Here is a 25,849-nt window from a genome sequence, read left to right as displayed (position 1 = left end):
CTGTGAGCCATGGGCCAAAATTGCTTGCCTCCTTTCTTCTCTTCCCAGCACCTCTTTATAGAATCATAGGTTCATATATTTAAAACTGGAGACAACTCTAGAAGTCATCAGACCCAATTGCCATATTTTACAGTTGAGAAAACTGAGGTCCAGATAAGTTTTCTGATTTACTGAGAATCATTCAGCTATGACATATCAAAGGTGGAATCCAAACCCAGGTCTTCCTAACTTTATCTTCAGGGCTCTTTCCCCTATAACAACAGCAGCAGCAGCAGCAGCAGCAACAGCAGCAGCAGCAGCAACAGCAGCAGCAGCAGCAACAACAATGGTAATAGTACTAGTTGTAACTAGTATTTATATAATATTTTATGTTTTGCAAAGCTCTTTATAAATATTATCTCATTTTATCCTCACAACAATCCTGAGAGAAAGGTGCAATTATCCTTATTTTATGGATAAGGAAACTGAGGTAGACAGAGGCTAAAGAGAATTGCCTAATGTGACACAGCAAAAAAAGTAAGGCCAGATTTAAATTTAGGTCTTCCTACCTCTAGGTCCAGTGCCCTATTCACTGTGCTATGTAGCTGATGCCAATCAATTCACATCGTCTCTCAATTAAATATGTATTTCTATGCAATTTAATTAATGCAGAACCTATCCAGCTATTGTGGGGGATACCAAAATTTGCAAGGCATGGTTTCTATCTTATAGGTGTTCATAGTCTAGCTGGGGGAGACAAGATTTGTATTCCTGTGTATGAACAAAGCATTATTATAAACATTAGAGATATAGTTAGAGAAGTAAGATACTCCCTGATCTCAAGGAGCTCATAATTTCATGAGGAAAAACAGCAATGCTAACGTCAATATAGTGCTTACCGTGTGACAGGGCACTGTCACATAAGAATTTACAATTATTATGTCATTTGTTCCTCATAACAACCTGGAAGGTAGATACTATTATTATTTTTATTTTATATATGAGGAAACTGAGGGAAGCAGAGGTTAAGTGACTTGCCCATAGTCTACAAAATGTCTGAGGCAGGATTTGAACTTATGTATTCCTGACTCCAGGCATTCCACTGCAGCACCTGGCTGCCAGATATGGAAGGTTTCAACTGCAAGTCAGATGGAGAGTTCCTATGGTCTTTAAGATGTCATTGCAAAGCAGTGGAATAAAGCACCAACGCTGGATTCAGGAGGACCTGAGTTCAAATCCAGCTGCAGACACTTGACACTTACTAACTCTGTGGCCCTGGGCAAGTCACTTAGCCCTCATTGCCCTGCCAAAAAAAAAAAAAAGATGTCGTTGCAAAGCAATTGATAATGTCTCTTTTAAAAATTCATTTCTACTGATGCAATCATAACAATTTATGATGTTGAACCATTTGTCAGTACTAAGGATTTTGGGGAAAAGAGCCTTCCTTTCAGCATCTTCAATAGTTGTGGCTGTATTACCTGCAGGGGCATTTGCCAGGCTGCAGCTCCATAGGGTTCTTTCCCAAGGGTAATGGAGGTAGGCATTATGCTGGAGGCATTATTATTCCCAAAGCTCTTTGGTTGGGAATTTGCCATTAGGGTCCAAGGCAAAATTAATCAAGGTGGATGTGATGTTGGTTTGATTTACCTGACACTTGTCCCCCAGGGGAATATGCTGTGACAATTGGAGTGACACCACCTGCTGGAAAGTTACTGTACAAAAGCTCCGCCATGAGGAGAAGGCGTCTGAGGACAAGCCATGTGGCTTGGAAGGTCAGTTCCTTGGCGTCAGGAACTGACATTTGCTCATGGTACTCTCAATCAAAGTTACCATCCAATTAGCTTGGAGCTGTGTGTGCATGTGGATGGGATGTTTCTGGTTTTCACAGGAGGCTTCTCGGAGGAAGAAGGGGCGAGGCTCTCTCTTTTTGCTCTCTTTCGCCAGGACCTCAGTGGGGAGTCGAGCAGGAGACGCTGGCTCCCTGAGATAGATAGCTGAATCTAGGCCTCTTTCTCTCTCTTCACCAAATTCCTATGCTCCCTAATAAATGCTTAAAAGTCTAAACTCTCGCTAAAGCTTCTAATTTATTGGCGACCACTCATTAGATTTTTTAAACAGACTAGCTAGAATTTTAGCCACATTACAGATAGCAACTTTTCAATGCAGACAATTTGTGCTCACCAGTGTGAGAATTCCCACTACCAAGTCATCTTTGCATCAATAGAAAAGCCATATGTTGATTGCTTGAGACAGATAAAGAGAGAGTAATCAGCTATTTCAGGTTCTATACCTAGCCAGTGTCAGAAGCAGGATTTTAGTCTCGTTTTCCTTTCCGTTCAATCCAGAACTCTCTATTCCATGGGTCCTTCTGCTTTGGTTGCAGTATAAAACAAGAAACAATATAAAATGTTGAAATCAAGGGTCAAGTGTAAATCACCAAGTTTTTATTAACTGCTTACTATGTGCCAAGTACTAGGAATTCAAATAGAAGCAAAAACGAGCTTACACATAAAAAGAAGCTGAAAATTTGTAGAGGGGAGAAGGGGAAAGGGGAGAGTGATAGAGAAGTCCATATGGGTGTGTCCTACTGTGGCATGAAGAGATGTCTGGCCTGGGCATCTTTCTTAAATGGGGCTTCTGGGAGGAGCCATCCAATCAGAGGCAGGGTGTTAGGGACAGAGGACATTACTGATGGGTAAGTTCCAAGGCTGAAGTGAAATACAGAGAGTGAGTGCTATGGGAGTTCAAAGAAGGGAAAAACATACTTTATAATAATTTGACACTTAAATGCCATATTTTGGGAAATTAGGTAATGCAAAATTAAAGACAAGTTTCTAGAGTAGTGTTTTCCATGTGCATTTTTCATGCTAACATGGAAATATGCTTTATGGTTTAAGAGTAAATTCATCTTCATCATACTCAGAGTTTGCACATGAGACATATGATTAGTATTAAACATTCTTCTCTCTTTCCCACATCACTTCATTGTGTTATTTTAAACCAGTGCATAAGTCTTTAGGGACATGCTTCCTGCTTTCAAATGATGGGTGGAATTAGGAGAAATCTTCTGTTTGTAGAATCCTTCACTTACAGCTCTCTTAGAATCATCTTGGGTTAGATTCCGACTAACATAGTCTGACTTTGTTAAAGAAAGGTTAGCTGCCTCAAGCAATTAGCTCATAAATAATGACATTTCTGCCACACCCTGGGCACTGCCAGATGGATTTGGTTGGCAACAGGGCATAACATCAAATTTAGCCACCAGAAAAAAAAGAAGCTGTCCAAAAAGTAGACCATTACTCTCTATAGTCGGTCAGTTAGTCATAGTCATTTTCAGTCATATCTGATGCTTTGTGAACCTATTTGAGGTTTTCTTGGCAGATATACTGGAGTAGTGTGCCATTTACTTCTCTAGCTCATTTTATAGATGAGGAAACTGAGACAAACAGGGTTAAATGACTTTTCCAGGGTCACACAGCTAGTAAATGTTTGAGGCCAGATTTGAACTCAGGGAGAGGCATCTTCCTGATCCCAAGCCAATGACTCTATTCATTGCACCGCATAATTGTCTTTTAGATATTTCTAAACCAAGTTATATGAGTTTTTGGTTGTAGCTACTGCCATTTTTGTCTCAAAGTTGCATTTGAAGAGGGATATTTTAGTTAGTCTTTCCTGTAAATCTGAAGAAACTCCTCTTGTGTTGTCTATTTCAGAGGTCTTGTCGGTATTGTGGAGGAATGGGGGTACTGCTGGGTATGGAATCCCAAGATAATGGAGGTAACACTCTGGTCTCTGCCCTGAAAATTCCTGTGGAGCTTCTTGACATGCCCAGGTAGCCAGGAGCAGATGAATTGAGAGGTGACTGCACCAGAATTTGTGTTGTTATTTTTCGAAAACACATTATGGGAACAAGGTTCATATAACTTTGTTTGGATCAGCATATAAATGGATATGAGAAAGAATGGAGCAAAAATGAGAGGAGTGAATGCAAGGGAATGACCATTTGAGAAGAATCATTGTGCTAAGTGAGTGCGCTCACAGTTCAATCAACTAATTGACAAACTTTATAAAGTGTCTGCTATATGCTGAGAACAGAGCTTGATGCTAGTGGTACAAAGACATAAATGAAACAGTCCTTATTTTCAAAGATATAACATTCTACAGAATGATATATGTTTGTATGTATACATATATGTATATAAAATTTAAATATATGTTATATATGTGTTTTATGTGCCTATGTATAAATACAAAATAACTTTGGAAGGTGGGTCTCTGTCCTTGGTGCTGTCTTATCCAATATTTTGGACAACTTTTATTAATGACTTTGGACAACTTTTATTAATGATTTGGACAATTTTTGTTAATGACTTTGGTACTTGGGCACTGATATAGGGCAGTGAGGCACCAGTAGCTGTGGAGGATGTGGAAATGCAGGAGATGGCATCTAAAATGAGCTTTGAAAGAAGCGAAGGATTCTAAGGGATAGATCTGGGGAGGGAGAGCACTCCAGGGTATCAGGGACAGCCTGGCAAACATATTGAGATGTGATATGAAGTATTGTATGTGAGGAATGAAGAGAAGGCCACTTGGGCTAGATCATAGAGTAAATAAGGAAAATAATATTTAATAAGGGTAGAAAGGCAGTGGGTATCTGTGCTAGGAAGGGGCCTTACATGCCCCAAAGAAGAATTTGTTTTTGATAGTAGTGGTGATGGGAAGCATTAGGAATGTCACTTTGTAGAGTATGGAGTAGACCACAGTTATGGTTTGTGTTAATTCAGAGCCCACATGGCTTTTGTATCAGAATTGGTTTTATGATGAAATCTGTAGTCAGTTCCAGCCTAAAGTTGCCTATATGAATGATAGCAACTGATATTATTCTTAAATATTCATCTCTAGAGAAGACACCAGGAACTGAGTATGTAAGGTAGATTTACTTACCACTCCAAAGAAGAGAACTTGTAGTACTGTTGCCAAATAGAACAGATATATAAATTCCACGTTATAAAACCAGCTAGGTAGCACAGTAGATAGAGCAATGGACCTGGAGTCAGGAAGATATCGGTTCAAATATAGTCTCAAACACCTATAACTGTGTGGCCCTGAACAATTCACTTAATCTCTGTTCACCTTGGTTTCCTCATATGTAAAATGGGTATAACAATAGCACTTGCTTCCCAGAATTGTTGTGAGGATCTAATGAGATAATATTTGTAAAGCACTTAGCATAATGTTCAGCATATAGTAAGTGCTATATAGATAATAGCCATTTTATTATTATTATAGGTTTATAAAATACTTAACACAGTGACTGGCACATGATAGGTGCTCAAAATTCTATTATTATTATTATTATTGAATACATTGCAAGACTGATGAACATTATGACAGGAATGACTTTTCCATAATTTGCTTTTCTTTTTTTTTTTTTTTTGAGATATTTTATTTTTTCCGTTACATGTAAAGATAGTTCTCAACTTTTGTTTATACATGCTTTACAATTTCAGATTTTTCTCCCTCCCTCCCCTCCCTCCCCCCTCCCCTAGACAGCAGGTAATCTGATATAGGTTATATCTATATATATCTATACATATACATATAGATATATATATATACACACATATATATATACACATAATAACATTAATCCTATTTCTGCATTAATCCTGTTACAAGAGAAAGAATCAGAGCAGTGATGCAGAACCTCAAAATAGAAAAAAAAAAAAACAACAGCACCCAAAACAAAAGAAATAATATGGTTCAATCAGCATCTATACTCCACAGTTCTTTCTTTCTTTTTTTTTTTCTTGGATTTGGAGATCCTCTTCTATCATGAGTTCCCTGGAACTCTTCTGTACCATTGCATTGGTGAGAAGAATATAGTCCATCACAGTAGGTCAACACTCAATGTTGATGATACTGTGTACAATGTTCTTCTGGTTCTGCTCATCTCACTCATCATCAGCTCACGTAAGACCCTCCAGGTTTCTCTGAACTCTTCCTGCTCATCATTTCTTACAGCACAATAGTATTCCATTGTATTCATATACCACAACTTGTCCAGCCATTCCCCAATTGATGGGCACCCCCTCAACTTCCAATTCCTTGCTACCACGTAAAGAGCCGCTATAAATATTTTTGTACATGTGGGTCCCTTTCCCCCTTCCATGATTTCTTTGGGCAAAAGACCTAAAAGTGGGATTGCTGGGTCAAAGGGTATGCACAGCTTTATCGCCCTTTGGGCATAATTCCAAATTGCTCTCCAGAATGGTTGGATCAGCTCACAGCTCCACCAACAATGCATTAGTGTTCCAATTTTCCCACAGCCTCTCCAACATTTATTATCTTCCTTTTTTGTCATAATTTGCTTTTCAATAAAATAATAAACATAATTATTAAAATGCATGAAATTGAAGAAGTAGATTATTTCTAGAACATTCTTTTAAAACATTTAGGTACATTTTGGTGTCTTACTGATCCGAGTTAAAACTGGGCTATTTTCGGGGCAGCTAGGTGGTGCAGTGGATAGAGCACTGGCCCTGGAGTCAGGAGGACCTGAGTTCAAATCCAGCCTCAGACACTTAACACTTACTAGCTGTGTGACTCTGGCACTTAACCCCAATTGCCTCAATAAAACAAACAAACAAAAAAACCCCAACCAAACAAACAAAAACTGGGCTATTTTCACTGACTTATTATAAATATTTATTGTATCTACAATGTACAGAACTCCTAAAATTCTGATGGGTAGGTTAGAGGAATGATATAGGTACAGTTTGTTTAGGTCTTACCAACTAGTCTTATGAACAATATGAAAAAGATGTGGGCAATACAGTAATAATTCAGTTAGTTGACTTTAGAACTAGTTGAATCATTGGAATTGAGAACTTGGTCAGTTCTATATTCTGAAGACATTTAAACTTTTTAAACAATATAAGTAAATAGACTTTTTTTGGTCTTTTTTTATTTAATTATACTCGATGACTTGAATAGAGCTTCTCAAAAGAATAGCTAGTTCTAGAAATTCAAGGGCTATACAGATGATGGAAACCAAATACTTTCCTTAAAACTGTTAGTTCACACTGGTGTGAGCCATTGGTAGATTGAGCTTCTTTTTTAAAAAAATAATTTTTTTCCAATTACATGTAAACAATATATATATTTTTTGCAGCAAGGGGGGTTAAGTGACTTGCCCAGGGTCACACAGCTAGTAAGTGTCAAGTGTCTGAGGCCGGATTTGAACTCAGGTACTCCTGAATTCAGGGCTGGTGCTTTAACCACTGCACTGTCTAGCTACTCAAAAACATTTTTAACATTAATTTTTGAATTTTGTTTTTGTGGGGCAATTAGGGTTAAGTGAATTGCCCAGGGTCACACTGCTAGTAAGTGTCTAGTGTCTGAGGCTGGATTTGAACTCAGGTCCTCCTAAGTCCAGGGCCAGTGCTTTATCCACTAGTTTTTGAAATTTTAAAATTCTCTTCTACTCTCTTCCCTCCACCACTAAGATGTCAATCAACTTGATAAAGTTTATACAAGTTCAGTCATGCAAAACTTATTTTCATATTAATCATTTTGTAAAAGAAAAGACAGACCTCTTCTCCCTGCCCCCAATAAAAGCACCAAGAAAAATTAAGTTAATAAAAAGTGTATGTTTCAAAGTACACTCAGACTCCATCTGTTCTTTCTTTGGAGGTAAAAATAGTATGGTTCAATCTGCATCTATATTCCACAGTTCTTTTTTTCTGGATTTGGAGAGCATTTTCCATCATGAGTCCTTTGGAATTATCTTGGATCATTGTATTGCTGAGAAGAGTCAAGTCCATCATGGTTGATCAACACACAGTATTGATACTGTGTACAATGTTTTCCTGGTTCTGCTCATTTCACTCAGCATCAGTTCATATAAGTCCTTCCAGGTTTCCCTGAAATCTCCCTGCTCATCATTTCTTATGGCACAAAAGTATTCCATTACATTCATATACCACAACTTGTTCAGCCATTCCCCAATTGATGGGTGTGATGAAATAATGGGATTTTGCAGATACTCAAAGACCCACCTGGAGATTAATTTAGACTGATTGAATCAAGTGAGAGTAATTGACTGCTGATTAGCCTACTTCAAGTTAATTGGATTGTAATCACACCTGACTATCCCTTAAGAAGGTATTGTTCTCAGAAGCTAGACTGTGAACTCAACTTGAGAACACCTTCAAAAACCAATGGATTTTTATAGGTCTGGAACAGAGGTGGTCCTTACACACTGCTTCAAGCTGATTGGTTGCTGTCCTCCAAATCCATTGGTTTGTACATGTGAGTCCTTTTCCCTTTTTTATGATCTCTTTCAGATAAAGACCTTTCCATTGGGCAGTAGATAGCTTTGATTTCTTTATCTGAAAACTGCCTATTCATATCCTTTGGTCATTTCTTAATTGGGGAATGACTCATGGAAGTCTTCCAAAGATTTTCTAAATACATCCCACTTGTGATTTCTTATAGCACAATAGAATTTTATCACAGTTACAGTTCTAATATGGCATATTGGGAAAATTTACAATCTTCATGAGTTCTTATATTTATAACTATATCTCTATATAATCTATCTGTATCTATATCTTTGATTAAACATTTTAAATACTATTATTGCTTTATAGGTGAGCCTTTCCCTTATAGTGTCAAATATAGTCCTTTTCTTGGGGGGGGGGGAGTATAAGTATGGACAATCATCTTAAGGAAAAGTGCTCATATAGCAATTAAAGAATCAAATACTTTTTCCATATTAATTTTCTTGACACAGGATTTTTTTGGAGTATGTTAAGTTGGGTGCATATTTATGTGTGGAGGGTAAGGACTGTGTTAGGAGAGTGTTCTTTCAGAGAAATCTCCTAAATTTTACCAAATCACGTTCCTCCTTGAAGAGTTTGTTTGTACTTGGTGGTGGTGACTGCTGAGGTATAATCAGCTACATCCTCCTTTATTGTTGTCTAGTTGTTTTAGTCATGTCCAACTATTCATGAACCCATTTGGGCTTTCTTGGCAAAGATACTGGAATGGTTTGCCATTTCCTTCTTCAGCTTATTTTACAAATGAGAAAACTGAGGCAAACAGATTTAAGTGACTTGCCCAGGGTTACACAGCTAGTAAGTATCTGAGGTCAGATTTGAATTCAGGAAGATGAGTCTTCTTGATTTCAGGCCCAGCACTCTATCCACTCTGCCACCTAGCTGCCCCACATCCTGCCTGCTTTGAGAGCTAAGCTCTACAGCGCACAAGAATCTTAGGTATTACAATGGTAACTCCCAAGGAAAGGAATAGAAGAAAGGAAATTTAGAGATTGGGTTGGGGTAAAAACTTCCAGAGAAGTAAACAATCAATGATTCTAGGACTGTATTCATCTTCATAAAGTAGTGAATGGGGGGAAGCTAGTTGGCACAGTGGATAAAGCACTAGCCCTGGATTCAGGAGGACCTGAGTTCAAATCTGGCCCAGACACATGACACTTACTAGCTGTGTGACCCTGGGAAAGTCACTTACCTCTCGTTGCCCTGAAAAAAAAGAGGATTTTGATAGCACTTGCAGTTTTTCCACAACATAGAAACAATAACATTTAGCACCTAATTAGTAAGACTATTTAAAAGAGAGTTATCAGTTATGTTGAGCTCCTTTCCTGAACTACCCTATTCCCTTTTCTACCTACAAGATGACCTCATGCCAGTATCCTCTTCTCTCTTTCTCTCTGTCTCTGTCTGTCTGTCTGTCTCTCCTCTATAGAGTAGAGTCTTCTCTCCCTCTATCCCCCCTCTTCCCTTCTCTTCCCTTATTTTGAGGCCATACTTCATGCTACCCAGGCACAAAAATTCCTAGTAATACCCCAGTAAATAGAGTAACTTGTGTTAAAGTTTGTAATCCTTAATAAACAAACAAACAAACGAAGGAATGAATGAATGAATGAATAAATAAATAAATGAATGAATGAATAAACAAATAGATAAATAAAGCTTGTGATTGTTAAAGTTAAAGATTGTGATAAAGATGGAAAAAAACTTTCAAAGATAGCAACTAAGCATAAGAACAAATCTCAGACAGTGTTTGAAAGGACAGTTTTTGCCATGTGAAACCCTTCATCTTCTAACCTAGTAGAAAAAATACTGGATAAGGGGGGCAGCTAGGTGGCGCAGTGGATAGAGCACTGGCCCTGGATTCAGGAGGACCTGAGTTCAAATCTGGCCTCAGACACTTAACACTTACTAGCTGTGTGACCCTGGGCAAGTCACTTAACCCCAATTGCCTCACTAAAAAAAAAAATACTGGATAAGATAGAAGTCAGGAGACTTGACTCATAGACTCTAATATGAGCATTGCCACTTACTAGTTGTGTGATTGTGGGCAAATCACTTAATCTCTCTGGAACTCAGTTTCTTCATCTGTAAAATCAAGTTACTCTATCCCATTTGCCTTTATAGATAAACAAATTAATTCACTCCTATTTTGCTGAAGACCAATAATTTTCCTAAGGAGACATGTTTCTAGGGAATCAATGAAGAGGTCCAACAAGGTGATTAGATGATTTATGTGACTCTTTCCAATCTGTTATTCCATGAAGATATTGGGGTTTCCTCATAGCTTCTCACTTGTGGGGTCATAACATAATTTGATGATTAAGAACATTTGTTTTCTCTCCTTATCGCTATCCTGATTCCTTAACTCCATTCTTTATGATACTTCTAGCAAGACTTCTAGAATTGTATTCATTCATTCATATAACAAAAAACTTAAAGATTTAGAGCTAGAAGGGGTAATAAAAGTAATTTAATCCACCCCTGTAATTTTTAAAGATGAGGAATCTCAATTTCTCTGTCTCTTTCTCTGTCTCTCTTTTTCTCTGTCTCTGTCTCTGTGTCTCTCTCTGCTTCTGTCTCTGTCTCTCTCATCCAGGGTTGCATAGCTCATAAATATCATAAGTGGGATTTGAAACAAGGCCTGTTATTCTGTCTACTATACAACTAATATCTTCTGATATCTTCCCTTGCTTTCCCCCCACACCCCCTTTTTATACTGGTTTCCTTAGTTTACCCAAGCTGGAAGTGTAGTGTCCACTCAAATCCTGATCCCACTTGTGATCAGCACAGAAGCTTTAAGCTGCTCTGATTCTTACCTGGGCTGATTCTCCCCTTCTTATGAATCTTGGTAGCCCCCTCTCCAAGGGACTTGCCTTACTGATACTGGACTTAATTTAGACACATGGTTAGCTTTAAGCCTTACTGCACCTCAGTACTCCTAAGCTCAAGTGATCCACTAGCTTCTGCCTTCCCCAGTAGCAGGAATTACAAGTGTGTACCACCACTCAGCTAAATGGTTGGTTTGCTTTCACATCATCAACATTTCCCATGTATCTTTCCTTCTTCCTAGAGAGCCATCCCTTGTAACAAAGAATAAAAGTAATTGAAAAATTCTGACATTGTGTTCAGTATTACAGATCCATAGTTCTTGGCTTTTGCAAATAATACAGGGAAGTGCCTTCTCATGGAGGGCTTTTTTGTTCAAAAAGAAAAAAAAATTAAAGTTCTGAGAGGCAGAGAGAAGATAGAGATGGGTAATCGCTGATTTGTTCTCTCTACCTTTATTTCCCTGCCTCTTTTTTTGCCTCTCTCACTGATGATATTCCAGGCTATAGCCTGTCATCCTGAAGTCAATCAGCTTTTTGTCTGTGCATGGGTTTTGTTCAGCACTACTGAATGAGTGATCCAGAGAGAAAAAAGCAATAATAATACCAAATAAGGTAGAGTGAGAAGAGGGGGTGGGGAAGCACTTGAAAAGAGGAATGTCTCTATAAAACAGGGACACTTGGCAGTAGAGCCAGTGAAAAATGATACCAATTATATAAAGCAAAATGCCACCCATCAAGCAGAACATTTTAATTCTCACTATTCTCAACTATTTATTACTTTTTGCACAAGACTCAATGCATGTCTCTCAAAATATAAAATAACCCCTTATATCCACCTCTATTCCTCTCCCCAGCCACTGTTAGGTAGGAAGAGACCTTCTGTTAAGAACAAAAATAAGAAAACACTTCCCATATGCATTTGTAAGTTTACAAGGGCCATAACCTGGTTGCAATATATGAACTTGTATTGTCCATTTCCAGGTTCAATTTCACTTCAGTCTTGGTCCCTGTTTTGAGGACTGAAGGAGAAAAAAAAGGAGAGAGTGGTTCACAGTGTCAAAGATTTTGCACTTGATTTTAATTTTCTATCCTCTTCTAAATCCCAGAAATGCACCTTCTCTGACCAACACACCCAAACTCCGCTGATTTTTATTGGAAAACCATATTTAAACCATTTTTAAAAAATGACCTTCTATTTTCCAGGACTGCTTTCACCTTCAGGTCTGCCGTAGATGGTCCAGGGCTCACAGTTGGATTCCCCAAGGGCGGCCACAAGATGGCGACAACGTCACAGTGGAGAGCGGCCAAACCCTGCTGCTCGACATCACCACTAGTGTCCTCAGTATGCTGCATATTAAAGGTCTGTAGAGTTGGAGGGTTGATGGTATTTTTATGATTTTAATTTTCTTAACATGGGCCAGCGGGTGGGAGTTACTTTTATTTTTTTGGTAAGTTGAAGGACTTGATTGAATTCTTCCTTCCAGGCGCGTGGTCAAGAGTGTGGGGGAAAGGGGGAAGAGGGGCAGTCTGCCTTTTGATTCCAGAGATGAGGTCCCAGGGGCATCAAAGTTAGGAGTCCCTTTTCCTGAGTCTTTGGAGCCCAGTGCCTCTTTAATTTCTCTTTTCAGGGGCAAGAAAAATCAATGTGGGCAGGGTCCTTAAAGACTGCTATTGTTTCCCATAACACTCTGCAGACATGCCTATGTTAGATGCCTCCCCACAACACAGCCAGAGACCCTAAAAGTAGTTAGTGTTGCTGCCTTTGAAATCCTCTGCCAAGAGAATGACTTCCTCCTTCCTTTACCCTGTTGAGGTTTTCATTTCTTGATCCCTTGAAAAAGCAAATAAGTATGCTTCCTTATTACAAAATGAGCAGCAGAGTTTAGAGAGCTAAAAACTTGGAAGAGAATGAAAATGCAAGGTTGAGCTCAAGCACTGGTTCTCCTGCAGCCTTTAGATTATGATTTTTGCCTCTATGCCTCAGTATTTTTTTTATCTCAGTTTAATAAGCATAAATATCTCTGCCTGCTGTGATAAAGAATAGTTATTCAAAGTGACTCAAGTCAATTCAATTCCATTCAGGTCAACAAACATTTATTAAGGGCCCATTCTGTGCCAAATACTGGGTTAGGCTCTGGAGAAACAGTTACAACATTGAAACAGTCCCTGCCCTCAAGGACCTTACACTCTTTATAGAACGCTGGTAGATTTAAAAAAGTACTTTGGGACATTTGATTGATTATGGAAACATGTAAAAACTTTGTACCCAGCTGTAAAGTTTTAATATAGTCATATACAGTACTTATAAAAACATTTTCATCCTGTATAGTATATAAGACTGTAGTAGTCTCTAAAAGATTTAACTGTGTCCTATAAGGCAAGATGTTTTTTATCAATCTATGTCCTTAAAAGTTGTGATATTCTTAAATATCAAGAAGACTTTTCCAGCCAAACTGGTTAATTAGTCCTCATTAGGATAACCAAAGTAATCTGCCAGTTTGGACTCTGGCCCCTCCTCTTTTTTCAGGCCTCTGCATATGTATAGCCAGTGGCTAAGGGAGTCTTGCCTCCTTGACAGCTGCCCACCGCCTAGGGGCTATAGATGATAGAATTAAGTGACCCCCCAGGAAACAGCAGTTCCGAGAAAAGAAAGTCTGTAGAGACCCTTAGCCACAGGGCTCTTCCTTTTAGAGAAGTAAAATCCCTCCAAGGGGCATGGGGACTTCAGGAGTTCAAGCATCTCTGGGTTGTATTCAGAGGGCCATTTGGGAGAAGGTTTTCAATAAAAAGTTGCCTAGTCATGTCACAATTTGGCAACTAACTTCAGACAAAGTGAAAGAAGGAATGGGGTGTGTGTGTGTGTGTGTGAGAGAAAGAGAGAGAGAGAGAGAGAGAGAGAGAGAGAGAGAGAGAGAGAGAGACAGACAGACAGAGACAGAGAGAGACAGAGAGAGACAGAGAGACAGAAAGAGAGACAGAGAAAGAGACAGAGAGACAGAGAGAGACAGAGAGACAGAGACAGAGAGACAGAGAGACAGAAACACTCAGAGATACATAAAGAGAAGACAGGAATAAGAAAAAAAAAGGCAGGTATGAGGAACTAGGGAAATACCACTGGAAAAAAGCTTGAATTGACCTTTGTCTCCTGACTCTATAATTTCAAGTTCATAGGTAAATGAAATGTTCAACTCAAAAGTCTTTTACCTTCCAGTGACTGATTTTGGTGATTATCCAGCACTTTCACCAGATGACCCAAATAGGCTGAGATCTGACTGAGAAGTTTGGGTATCGCATGGAAGGGAGGAGAGATGACTAGAGATAGGTCTGGAAAAAGTTGGAAGGAATGCAAAAAGGGGTGGGGGAAACTGGAACAGGTAGAAACCAGATAAAGGAATGTAAAGAACAGAAATGTCAGATTTCATTACAGAGGTAGGTAGAATCACAGTATCATGGTAGTTGCATTTGGTTCGATTGAATACTCAGTAAATGGTCAGAACTGTGCCAAGCACTGAGGATAATACAAAATTTATGTCCCCTGTCCTCAGGTGGCTCATAATATCATCAGTGAAAGGGAGACACACAAACATGGCGCTCTTAAAGAACTATACTAGATGTGTGACCCTGGGCAAGTCCCTTAACCCCAATTGCCCTAAAAATCTTGGGCCATCTCCAGTCATCCTGATCTATATCTTGCCACTGGACCCAGTGGGCTCTGAGGAGAAAGTGAAGTTGGTGACCTTGCATAGCCCTCCCTCCCTTAAATTCAATTCAGTGCAAGTCATGACATCATCTTGATGTCATTGTCCTCTACAAGAATGAAGGACAAACAATAACAAGACAGTTAATACTCAAGTGTCTATGTTTGTAGTGCAGAAGATAAATGCTAATAATAACAGTAATAATAGTTAGCATTTTTATAGTGCTTTAGAGTTTGCAAAGTGCCATACAGATATTATGTCATTTTGTCCTCACAAGCTTGGCAGGTAGGTGCTATGACAGACAGAGGTTCAGTGACTTTGCCTCTTATCACACAGCATTTGGTAAACAGCAGAGGCTGGATTTTAACTTAGGTCTTCTTGATCCAGGGTTTGGCAGTCTCTATATTATACCACCTACTTGCCCTACATATAACTATATGGAATCAGTGTATGAGCCAGAGTCTTTTTGTTCATTTGTTTGTTATTTGTTCTTCATTCTCAAAGAGGAGCATGATATCAGAAGGTGAAAAGATCATGGAGGAGGGCAGACTTGAGTTAGGCCTTGAAAGAGTCTTAGAATTTGGATAGACAGATAGAGAAGCATAGAATCATAATTTGCACTTGGTGGAAGGAAGATTTGAACTCTCATCCTGCCTCAGTCACTGACTAGCTGTGTGACCCTGAACAAGTCACTTGATCTAAGTTTTCTCATCCGTAAAAATAAGTATAATAATTGTATCTATTTCACAGAGTTATTATGAGGATCAACTGAAATAATATATATATATAAATACTTTGCAAGCTTTAAACCATTGTAAATGTTGCCTGCTACTACTATGATTAATTATTACTCTAGAAGAGAGTTTTTATATCATGGAATAGCTAGATGGCTCAGTGGATAGAATGCTGTGCCTGGAGTCAGGAAGACCTGAGTTTGAGTGACCTCAGACACTTCCTAGCTGTATAACCTTGGCCAAGATATGTAACTTCTGCTTCAGTTTCCACATTTGTAAAATGGAGGTGATAATAATGACATCTACCTCCTATAATATTATGAGAATTAAATGAAATAATATTTGTAAAGAGATTAGCATAGAGATAAATACTATATAAATATTAGCTATTATTATTATTGTCTAGTGCAGCCTTTTCATTTTACAGATGAGGAAACCAAAGGTAAGTGATTTACCTAAAGTTAGGCAGCTAATAAGTGACAGAGTTGAGATTTGAATCCTGGTTGTCAGACTCTGAAACTGCTGGGAAAACTGGAAAAAAGTGAAGCCACTATTCTTTCTACTACACCATGGTGCTTCCCCTACATAGTATATTATGTGTGCGAGTGCGTGCTCGTGTGTGTGTGTGTGTGTGCATGTGCACACACATCACCTCTCCATAAGACATAGCAACTAATTTCACATCATAGGTCTATACAGAATACACAAAATGAACAAAGAAAACAAGAAAAAGTGTATTTTCCAGATCAGATTGACATAAAATACTCCAGTTGCATAGATACCATACCTACCATTTGTTTGATAATTAAAAAAATACGGTAATGGAAAGAACTGCTTGAGGTCATATTGTTCATTCTGTTTCTAAGCAGGAATTCAGGTGAACCATTCTGGATAGATGGCTATCTGTTTTCCTATTGTTTTTAATCTTATCTTTTCCTGTTTTATTTCCTTCCTTCCTTTCCTTCCTTCTTTGTTCGTTCATTCGTTCCTTCTTCTATTGTTTAGAGGCACACAATAATTTATTAAGGCCCCCTTGGGAGAATCCTTGGTCTTCAACTTCTAATCCAGTCCCTAACAAGCTATTCCACCCAAAACTGTTCTGTGCTATCCCTAAAACTGTGTTGTCCTGAACTTAAAGATTCTATAGCTTTCCTTAGTCTCCCATTCCAGATAGTTCCTCTGGCTTTTCCTTCACTTGTAGCTCTTGGGTTTAAACTCAGTTCTCTTGTTCCAATCCAAAGTTTGCTCAGTCACCATCATAGCTAGTCATGTATTTGAAGAATTTTGTTACTCATATAGTCACTTATCAACCTTCTATTCCTTAGGCTAAACATTAGCCTTCTTTAGGCTCAATATTAGCCACATTATTTCTTTTCAAGGTCCATCTGCTCAGCCCTTTGGCCATTTTAGTTGTTCCCCTTTTGGCAGTGCTAATATATAGCCTGGTGAGGGTTGCAGAGGAGGGAGAATCTGATATAGAGTTCAGTTTATTTATTAAGTGTCCTACATGCCAGGCACTCTGCTAGGCACTTGGAGATGCAAAGATAGAACCAAAACACTTTCTGCTCCTCAAGAAACTTACATTCTATTGCAAAGAATGGATAAGAACATAGATAAGTCAATAGAAAAGAAATGCAGAGTAATTTCAGTAGTGTGGAGTAAGTCAGCACTAACAACTGGAGAAATCAGTAAAGGTTTCTTGTAAGAGGATGTGTGGGGTCACTAGGTGGTGCAGTGGATAGAGTGCTGGGCCTGGAGTCAGGAAGACATCTTTCTGAGTTCAGATCTAGCCTCAGACACTTACTAGCTGTGTGACCCTGAGAAAAATCACTTAATCCTGTTTGCCTCAGTTTCCTCATCTATAAAATGATCTGGAGAAAGAAATGGCAAACCACTCCGTTTTGTTTTATTTTTTTGCCAAGAAAATCCCAAAAGGAGTTGTTCATGACTAAAAAACATGACTAAACAATAACAAGAGGAACCACTTGAGCTGGACCTCAGCAGGAGCTTTGGATTTCAAGAGGTGAAGGTGACAAATGTTCCAGCCATGTAGGACCCCCTTTGTGTAAAGGCACAGTCTCAATTATCACAGAGCAGGAGATTGAATGTCATACATGAATGGAAAGTACAAGAAAATGTAGAGATTGATTTAATTGGTACTACTTCAAGTGGGATAGTTCGGCAGAGGAATCTTTGCAATTTAACTAGTCTGAGCCTATGGTAATATTTGGTAATAAAAATTATGTCTGGTATTCATATACTTCCAGGTGGTTATGTTCATGGTAAACATGCAAAGTTGAGGGAATGTAGGAGATGGTAGGTCCTCATTTCCACTCCTATGCAAATTATTTGGGCTAGACCCTTGATTTCACTAGGATAAGGAATTCCTAATGCAGAAAATTTCTCTATGAATTTGTTGTTGTTTAGTCATTTCAGTGGTATCCAACTCTCCATGACCCCATTTGGGGTTTTCTTGGTAAAGATACTAGAGTGGTTTGCCATTTCCTTCTCCAACTCATTTGACAGTTGACGAAACTGAAGCAAACAGGGTGAAGTTACTTGCCCAGGGTCACACAACTTTCTGAGGCCAGATTTCAACTCAGGAAGATGAGTCTTCTTGACTTTAGGCCCAGCACTCTATCCAATGAGCCACCTAGCTGCTTAATGTTCATTAAGCACTTAGTATGTGCTAAGCACTTTACAAATATCTCCTTTGATCTTCACAACAACTTTGGGAGATAGGTGCTGTTATCACCCCCATTTTACAGTTGAGGAAACTGGAGCAGAGATTTAATGACTTGCCCAGGGTGACACAGGATTTGGGGTCAAATTTGAACTCAGATTTTCCTGCCTTCAGGTTCAACTCTCCTTATATTATACCACTTGGGTACCTAATTTCTGAATGTTAAATTTCTATTGTGCTAGAGTATCTCAAGAGTTGATGTATTTCTCTTTGGACTGTAGTTTGTTGGTGAGAACAGATGTAGAAGGAAGGGCACAAAGAGTCTTTTGTGGTGCTATTGGAGGACTCAAGGTTCTGTGGTGCTGTGGAGTCCAGAGCATGGTGAAGGAAGGAATGTCAGGTCAATAAAGTAGGAATTTCAGCATTTGGGGGAAATTCAGTGAGGTCGGTGAAAGCAGCACAAGCAGGTCTTGGAAGAGCCAGCCTGACCATGAGTGTCATCAAACTGGAAAATGGGACAAACTGTTTCAGCCCCTTCCTCCCACAAACTCTGTTATCCTTTGCCCTCTTTCTGGGTCTCAATTTTCCTCAGCTTCCTTTGAGAATTAACTAGTCATTCAAAGAAGATGCATTTCCTAAGTACCTACAGTGGCCAGGAACTGTGCTAGGTTGTGGAATGCATGCCACTGGGGGACAATTGAGGCACAGGGGTGGGGATCTCTTGACTTTTGTGGGGAGGAATTTCCCCTGTGTAGTTACCTGGGTAAAAAAAGCCCAAGCTTCCCCATCCTGTTTACATATCTGATTGTGTTAAGGAACACAGGCAAAAAGATCATGATAATGAAGTCAGTAACAATGAATCAGTGTAATCCTTGGATTTAGGCAAAACAAACAGTCCCAGGATAAAATGAGCAAGGATAAACAAAATGACTAATGAGAAGATCAAAGGATGCAATGAGTTCTCACAATTTATTATGGTCAGTAAGTCCTAGGATACAGTTTTAGCCTTTTAAATTGGCAAGAAGAACTAACACTGGTTAGTATCCTCTAATCTTAAATACAACCAAAAATTTCCTTGAGGGTAGGGATTGTTTCACTTTTTTTGGTCCAATCTCCCATGCCTAACACAGAGCCTGATACATAGTAGGCACTTAATAAATGTTTGTTGATTAATTAATTGATAATAGGATCATAGATTTAGATAGTATTTATTTCCCAGGATTGTCAAATTGCTCAAAAGAAATGCTCTATCCATCTATCATCCATCCATCAATCATTTATCCTTCCATTCATCCATCATCTATCTATCTATCCAATCTAATCTATCATGCTATTTGAGCCTTAAAATGCTTATGTGCATGATTACATACATGTAGGACTGGGAGGGACCTCAGAGCCCATCTAGTCAAAGACTCTCATTTTATAAATGGGTTTGAAAAGTAGGGTTGAAGGCTCTTAAATGACTTATCCAAGGTCACATAGATAGTGTGAGATTTGAAATTGGATACTAGATCATAAATCTCCCCTCTTTAACCTTTCCCTTCATTTATCTCCCAGACTAGTAAATGGAAGAAACCTCTGGTCTATAGTTAGAGCTTTTATTGTGTGGTAGTTACCAGGTGATGTTGATTAGAGGGATAGGAAAGTAGAAATACAGACAAATAGTCTTAAGTCTAAGCTTGGTCTATATTCCATATAAAACTCACCAAAAGCCCAAGGCCACCTTTGGGGGGAGAGAGAGCTGAGTCAAGCCCGTGCTGCTAACGGTGAGAAGGGCCGCATTCAACTCCAGTCAGTGTCTGTCTGAGCAGCGCAGTCATCGGACCAGGAGAGCAGGCAAGAGAGATAGATCCCACTTCTGTTCTCTCCTTGCCTTTTAAGCTGGCACCCCGGAAGTGGAGGTGGAGTGCTTAGCAGCGGGGCTGGCGTGCATAGCCCATGCACGGCCGTTAGTCTCCTCCCCGAAAGGGTGGTCCTTTAAAAAACTGGCGTCTTCCCGTATTCACTAACCGACTGTTAAAAAACTTTTTACCACAATAGGATGCTTCAGAGATGGAATTTGAAGCCACCTGTCTGAACTCTGAAGCTAGTATTCTTTTCCCTTTACTAAACTGTCTCCACTGCTGACTTTCATTGCCTCTTGAATGGATGGTAGCAGGCAGAGGCTATCATTCCCCAAAGTCCTGGTCTAATGTCCCATTATGGTTTGGAGTTGACCCTGGGTTCTCAAAGGTGAATCCAACATAATGTAAGTTTTGAAAGGTCTTGTTGAATTGGAAAAAAATGAACTGGTCTAGTGGAACATGGATAAAATAATATTTTTTTCTTTTTCTTGGTGGGGCAATGAGGGTTAAGTGACTTGCCCAGGGTCACACAGCTAGTGTCAAATGTCTGAGGCAGGATTTGAACTCAAGTCCTGAATCCAGGGCCAGTGCTTTATGCCCTGTACCACCTAGCTGCCCTTATAACATCACATTTTAAAGCCAAGTCAATATGTGGCCCACAGGTATCCTTATATATGGATTAGTAGCTCCTGTTTCTATTTGAGTTTGATACCATTGAACCATAATAATTTTGAGCTTTCAGCTTAAGATTTCATGGTAAAGGTCATGAATGGCCTTGGTGACAATCCACTTCTCAGAAGTGGCTTTTTTTCTCCTTCCTTCCTCCCCTCTGGGCTTCCTGGTCCTCTCTTGCTGAGCTTTATGGATAAATAAATTGGAATAAATACAATATCGGGGGCAGCTAGGTGGCGCAGTGGATAGAGCACCGGCCCTGGATTCAGGAGTACCTGAGTTCAAATCCGGCCCCAGACACTTAACACTCAGTAGCTGTGTGACCCTGGGCAAGTCACTTAACCCCAATTGCCTCACTAAAAAAAAAAATAAATAAATACAATATCCACTAATAATCTTATCTGAAAATCTATAGTTTGTTATGATGGAAGAGTTTGCACACTGTGATAGTGATTCAGATCTGTCATATAGTATGGATTACAGCTAGGTCATTCAGTGGATAGACTTCTGGGCCCAAAGTCAGGAAGACTCATCTTCCTGAGTTCAAATCTGGCCTCAAACACTTACTAGCTCTGTGACCCTGGGCAAGTCACTTCACCCTATTTGCCTCATTTTCTTCATATGTAAAATTAGATGGAGAAGGAAATGATAAACCACTCTAGTATCTTTGCCAGGAAAATGTCAAATTGGGTCATGAAGAGTTGGACATGACTGAGAAATGACTGAACAACATCTGTATCAATTTAAAAATACATGACAAAATAAAGTCTATTTGTGATTTTTACATGCCTTCCTTTGAAAAAATGTCCTCATATGGTAAAATAATGGAATTTGGCAGACGTCTAGGGGTCTGGCTAGGGATGATTGGAGATGGGCCACACCTGGCCTGCCCTGAGTGACATATGCTGCTGATGTCAGCAGAGGAACCACTCTCCACAGGCAGTTTGAAGGACCTCCTCTTTTGGGGGAGGGAGAGTAAATGCTCGCTGAGGGAAGCTTGGTGTCTTTCTGGTCTGTGAGCTGCTGGGAGGAGATGAGAGAGAGGTTTTTCCCAGCGTTTGTCCTGTGGGCCTTGGCTGCATAGCTGTTTCCCATTGAAGTTATGGACCCCAGGTGGTGAGTTAATTAAACGAGCCCGGCTCTTTGAATTAGCTGAACTGGAAGTGAGTTTGGGGATTGTATAGGCTTTTGTTAGAATTAGGGGGCTTATCCATTTTCCTTTTTCTCTATTCCCTTGTCCTTGACTTTATTAATTTTACCTTTGCTGTGTATTTTATTCCCATTAATAAAACCTGATTCATTTGTAGAAAAGAGACTGTCAAGCAACTTTCTTATTGGCCTGGGAGAAATATCTAAAAAGGCAGTTCGGAGGGGAGGAAGTTTTGGACCTAGAGGTCCCTCATTATTTTCTGAACCCCAATATTATGGCGAGTCACCCAATCAACTCTCCACATATTAAATTTGGCCCCTATATTCATAAATGAATAGTGCTTAACATAGTGCTTGGCACATAGTAGGCACTTAATAAATGTTGAGTTTCTCTTTATTTCTCTGTCTCTATTAACTCTCCTCCCTCTCTCCAATACATGTGTAAGGGCTTTATATAGGTTGTAAGTTTCCTTTTTGTGATGATGCCCATAACTCTCATTGTCACCTACAATCCATCTTTTTGTCTGTCTTTTTCTACCATGCTGAATCGTAAAACTAATTAAATGGAATTTTATTAATTTTCTGAAGAGATATACCTTTAGGTCTAGCACAAACATGAAAAAATGCCAAGCCAATGCTTATTTTTTTAGAAGATGGTAACCATTGAAAAATAAGATGTTATAATGGATGAATCTTTCTAACTATACCTTTATTCACTACACCAGCCAGGTAGACCAGTGGATAGAATGCCAGACCTGGAGACAGGAAGACCTGAATTCAAATCTGGCCTTAGACACTTACTATATCTATATGACTCTGGCCAAGTCATTTAACCTCTGCTTGTATTCCTTATCTGTAAAATGAAGGTAATAATAGCACCTACCTCCTAGGGTTATTGTAAGGATCAAATGAAATAATGATTGTAAAGCACTTAGCACAATGCCCAGCAAATAGTAATCGCTAAAAGTTTTATTATTATTATTATTATTATGCACAGTATTATAGGACATATTGCTTCATTCTAAACATATACATGTTTAAAGGGAACAGACATTTATTACTATATGCCAGGTAGCATGGTAAGTATTGTACAAATATTATCTTATTTAATCCTTGCAACAACCCTGGGAAGTAGATGCTATATTGTTATCACCCATTTCACAGTTGAGGAAATGGAAGCAGACGGGTAAGCGATTTGCCCAAGATCATACAGGCAGCAAGTGTCTGAGCTTAGATTTGGGTCTTCCTGACTCCAGGCCCCCAGCTCTATCCACTACACCACTCAGCTGTCTCAGACAGGAACAGAACCTTCCATTCCATTGGTACAGAGAAATATCCCAGATGATGAAACTCCCCTACAAATGCAGACTAATAACTTATCTGTAATCTATAGTCTGAAAAGAGTTCCTGAGGTTACTGAGATATGTGACTTGACCCCTGATATAAAGTCACTTTGTTCAAGATGTTAGACTAGAACTCATATTTTCCTTGTTCTCAGGCCAAGCTGTCCTTTTCATGTTTTAAAACCAATTAATTGTAACAAAAGCCTAAGTAGGGCCATTAAGAGCTGCAATTATCTGTGGACTTTTATAACCACTCCGTGCCTCTGTTTCCTCATCCGTAGAATGAAAGTGTTGTATTTGATGTCTCACAAGGTCCTCCATACTGTAAATGCTTTGAAATGCATTGTATCACCCTGGATCACACATCTGGAGTGGAAGCAGCCTTCAGGGACCATGTAGTCCAATTTTTTTTTCTTAGAGATGAGGAAACTGAGGCTCAGGTTTGTTGTTGTTCCTTCTTCATTCTCAAAGAGGATCCAAGACACCAGGAGGGTGATTTCTTGACTTGCAAGTGAATTGGATTTAAGCAAGGCAGAGCTGTGCAAAGCTGTGAGCCTCACTCTCTCCTCCAGAGTCATTGGGAGTCCAGTGGCAAGACATAAATCAAGAAGACTGGTGATGGCCCACTGAGGCTTAGGAAATTTAAGTGATTTACCTAAGCTAAGAGGCAGGACTTGGGATTCAGGATGTTTCCCCTTTTTCAGAAGCCAGGTATCCAAATGATTAATGCCTGAACATTGAATAGTGAGATCTGTGCAGCAGAGGATGTGTATTTTTTGACCCCAGTGCTATCTTGAGTGATTCTGGGACCTTGAAACTTTGACATAATTTAGTGCCTCAGTTTTCCCCATTTGTATATAGTATAGTTCTATGTTTGTATATTGGTACTTTAAAAAAAATTGGTAGCAGAGAAAGATTAATGAGAAAGCTTTTTGTGTATAAATTTCTTAAGGGCAATAAGGAAAAAAATAGAATAAAATCCAGAGTTGGACTCATATTTTAATGCCATGTGCACTGATTCATGAACTTTATTAAAAATTTCCAGTTTACTTCTTAACTAATGATAAGTGGTCCAGCTACATTTATTATTATTTCATATTTATTAACTTAGGGTCCAGAAGCTATTTTCTCTCTGCTCTCTATAACCTTTCTGTCTTTTTTTTTGGGGGGGGAAGGAGGTATCCTGTTAAACACAAAAGAGAATTAACCCAATCAATTAATACTAATGGGTGGTGATGAAATCAGGCATGATCCTTTGATATGAAATGGAATAGGAAAACCCATAAAGTTATATACTTAAGATAAAAATATTAACTGCATGAATACAGAAAAGGAATGATATGTCTAGGTAGTAGTAGCTCATGAAAAAAAAAAAGCAAAGTGCTTTAGTGAATGGAGAACTCAATATATAATAACAGCATGACCTGGCACCTAGTAGCCCTTAGAAACTAATGTGATATTGGGTTGCATGAATAGATATTGTCCAGTATGAGGAAAGTGATAGGAAGGTGATGATATTACTGCACTCTGTGCTGCTCAGTGCAGACCTGAATACTGTTTTCACTTTTGGATGCTTCAGCTTGAGAGGGTCATGGGGAAATCTGAGTATGCACACAGGAAGGTTATTAAGACAGTGAGGGCTCTGAGAATTATGTTACATGAGGAATAATTAGAGAAGTTTGGGATAAAAATAATGAAAAAGAAATAAAAATAAATCTGTCTTCCAATACAGCATTTGGTTCATCCATCTCTTTTCTCTCATTCCCCCTACAAGATTGGCTCAACTTATTTTGTGGTCATTTTGATGACATCTTTTCTGGCACTCATTTCATGCAAGTCATTACTGATAACATGCCATAGCCTGATTACATCTACCTTATCTTTCCATTGCCTTTGGGTTACCAACAATTTTGATTCTTCTGAGATTCTGGTGTTATTCTGAAATGTGTGTATCATAAATGAATGAATTCTATAATTTTTTTCTACTTATATACTCAGCTTTATAAGCTTGTGTTTGGTGAGAATGCTTGAGAAAAATGATATTTGTTTAAATGCTATTTTCATGATAGCACGTTACATTGGTCAAGAGAGCGAAAGGAGGACCTCTAGCCCATTGAGGGCCCATTAGGTGGACATTCTCATGGTATATTAATGTGAGGATATGGAAAAGAGGATGCATGGGAATGGATGAGATGTGATCTACTTTACTGGATGAAATGCCCATAAAAGACCACAGCTCTTTTTGGAGTGTTAGATAAACTTTTTGTGACTTCTCTTGATCCCTTCTTCTGAACACCTTATTATTGTCAAGGATACCACTGTCATCCCAGTCACCCAGGCTTACAGCATCTTGGTCATCCTCAAACTACTTTCACTCTCCCCACATACCAATCTGTTAGCAAGTTTTGTTGTTTCTGCCTCTACAATCTTTCTTGTATATGCCCCATTCTATCTACTGACACAACCATTATTACCCTTGGAGGCCCTTATCACTTGGAGTACTACAGTAGCCTGTTGGTTGGTCTTCCTGCCTCAAGTCTTTCTTCATTCCAATCTGTCCTCTTTACTCAGCTGCCAAAA

General features: G+C 39.0%; 1 protein-coding gene across 1 annotated transcript in view; it reads left to right on the top strand.

Annotated features, from left to right (window-relative positions):
- PKHD1 (PKHD1 ciliary IPT domain containing fibrocystin/polyductin) overlaps window positions 1–25,849 on the top strand; it is a 714,107-nt gene that overhangs the window by 230,093 nt on the left and 458,165 nt on the right. The window contains exon 35 of the mRNA XM_044005152.1: window positions 12,350–12,506. Coding sequence (XP_043861087.1) covers window positions 12,350–12,506 — 157 coding nt within the window. The remainder of the gene's footprint in view (window positions 1–12,349; window positions 12,507–25,849) is intronic.

This window comes from Dromiciops gliroides, chromosome 4 (assembly GCF_019393635.1).
Source record: "Dromiciops gliroides isolate mDroGli1 chromosome 4, mDroGli1.pri, whole genome shotgun sequence".
NCBI lineage: Eukaryota > Metazoa > Chordata > Mammalia > Microbiotheria > Microbiotheriidae > Dromiciops > Dromiciops gliroides.
This window is presented reverse-complemented; position numbering and strand designations above follow the sequence as displayed.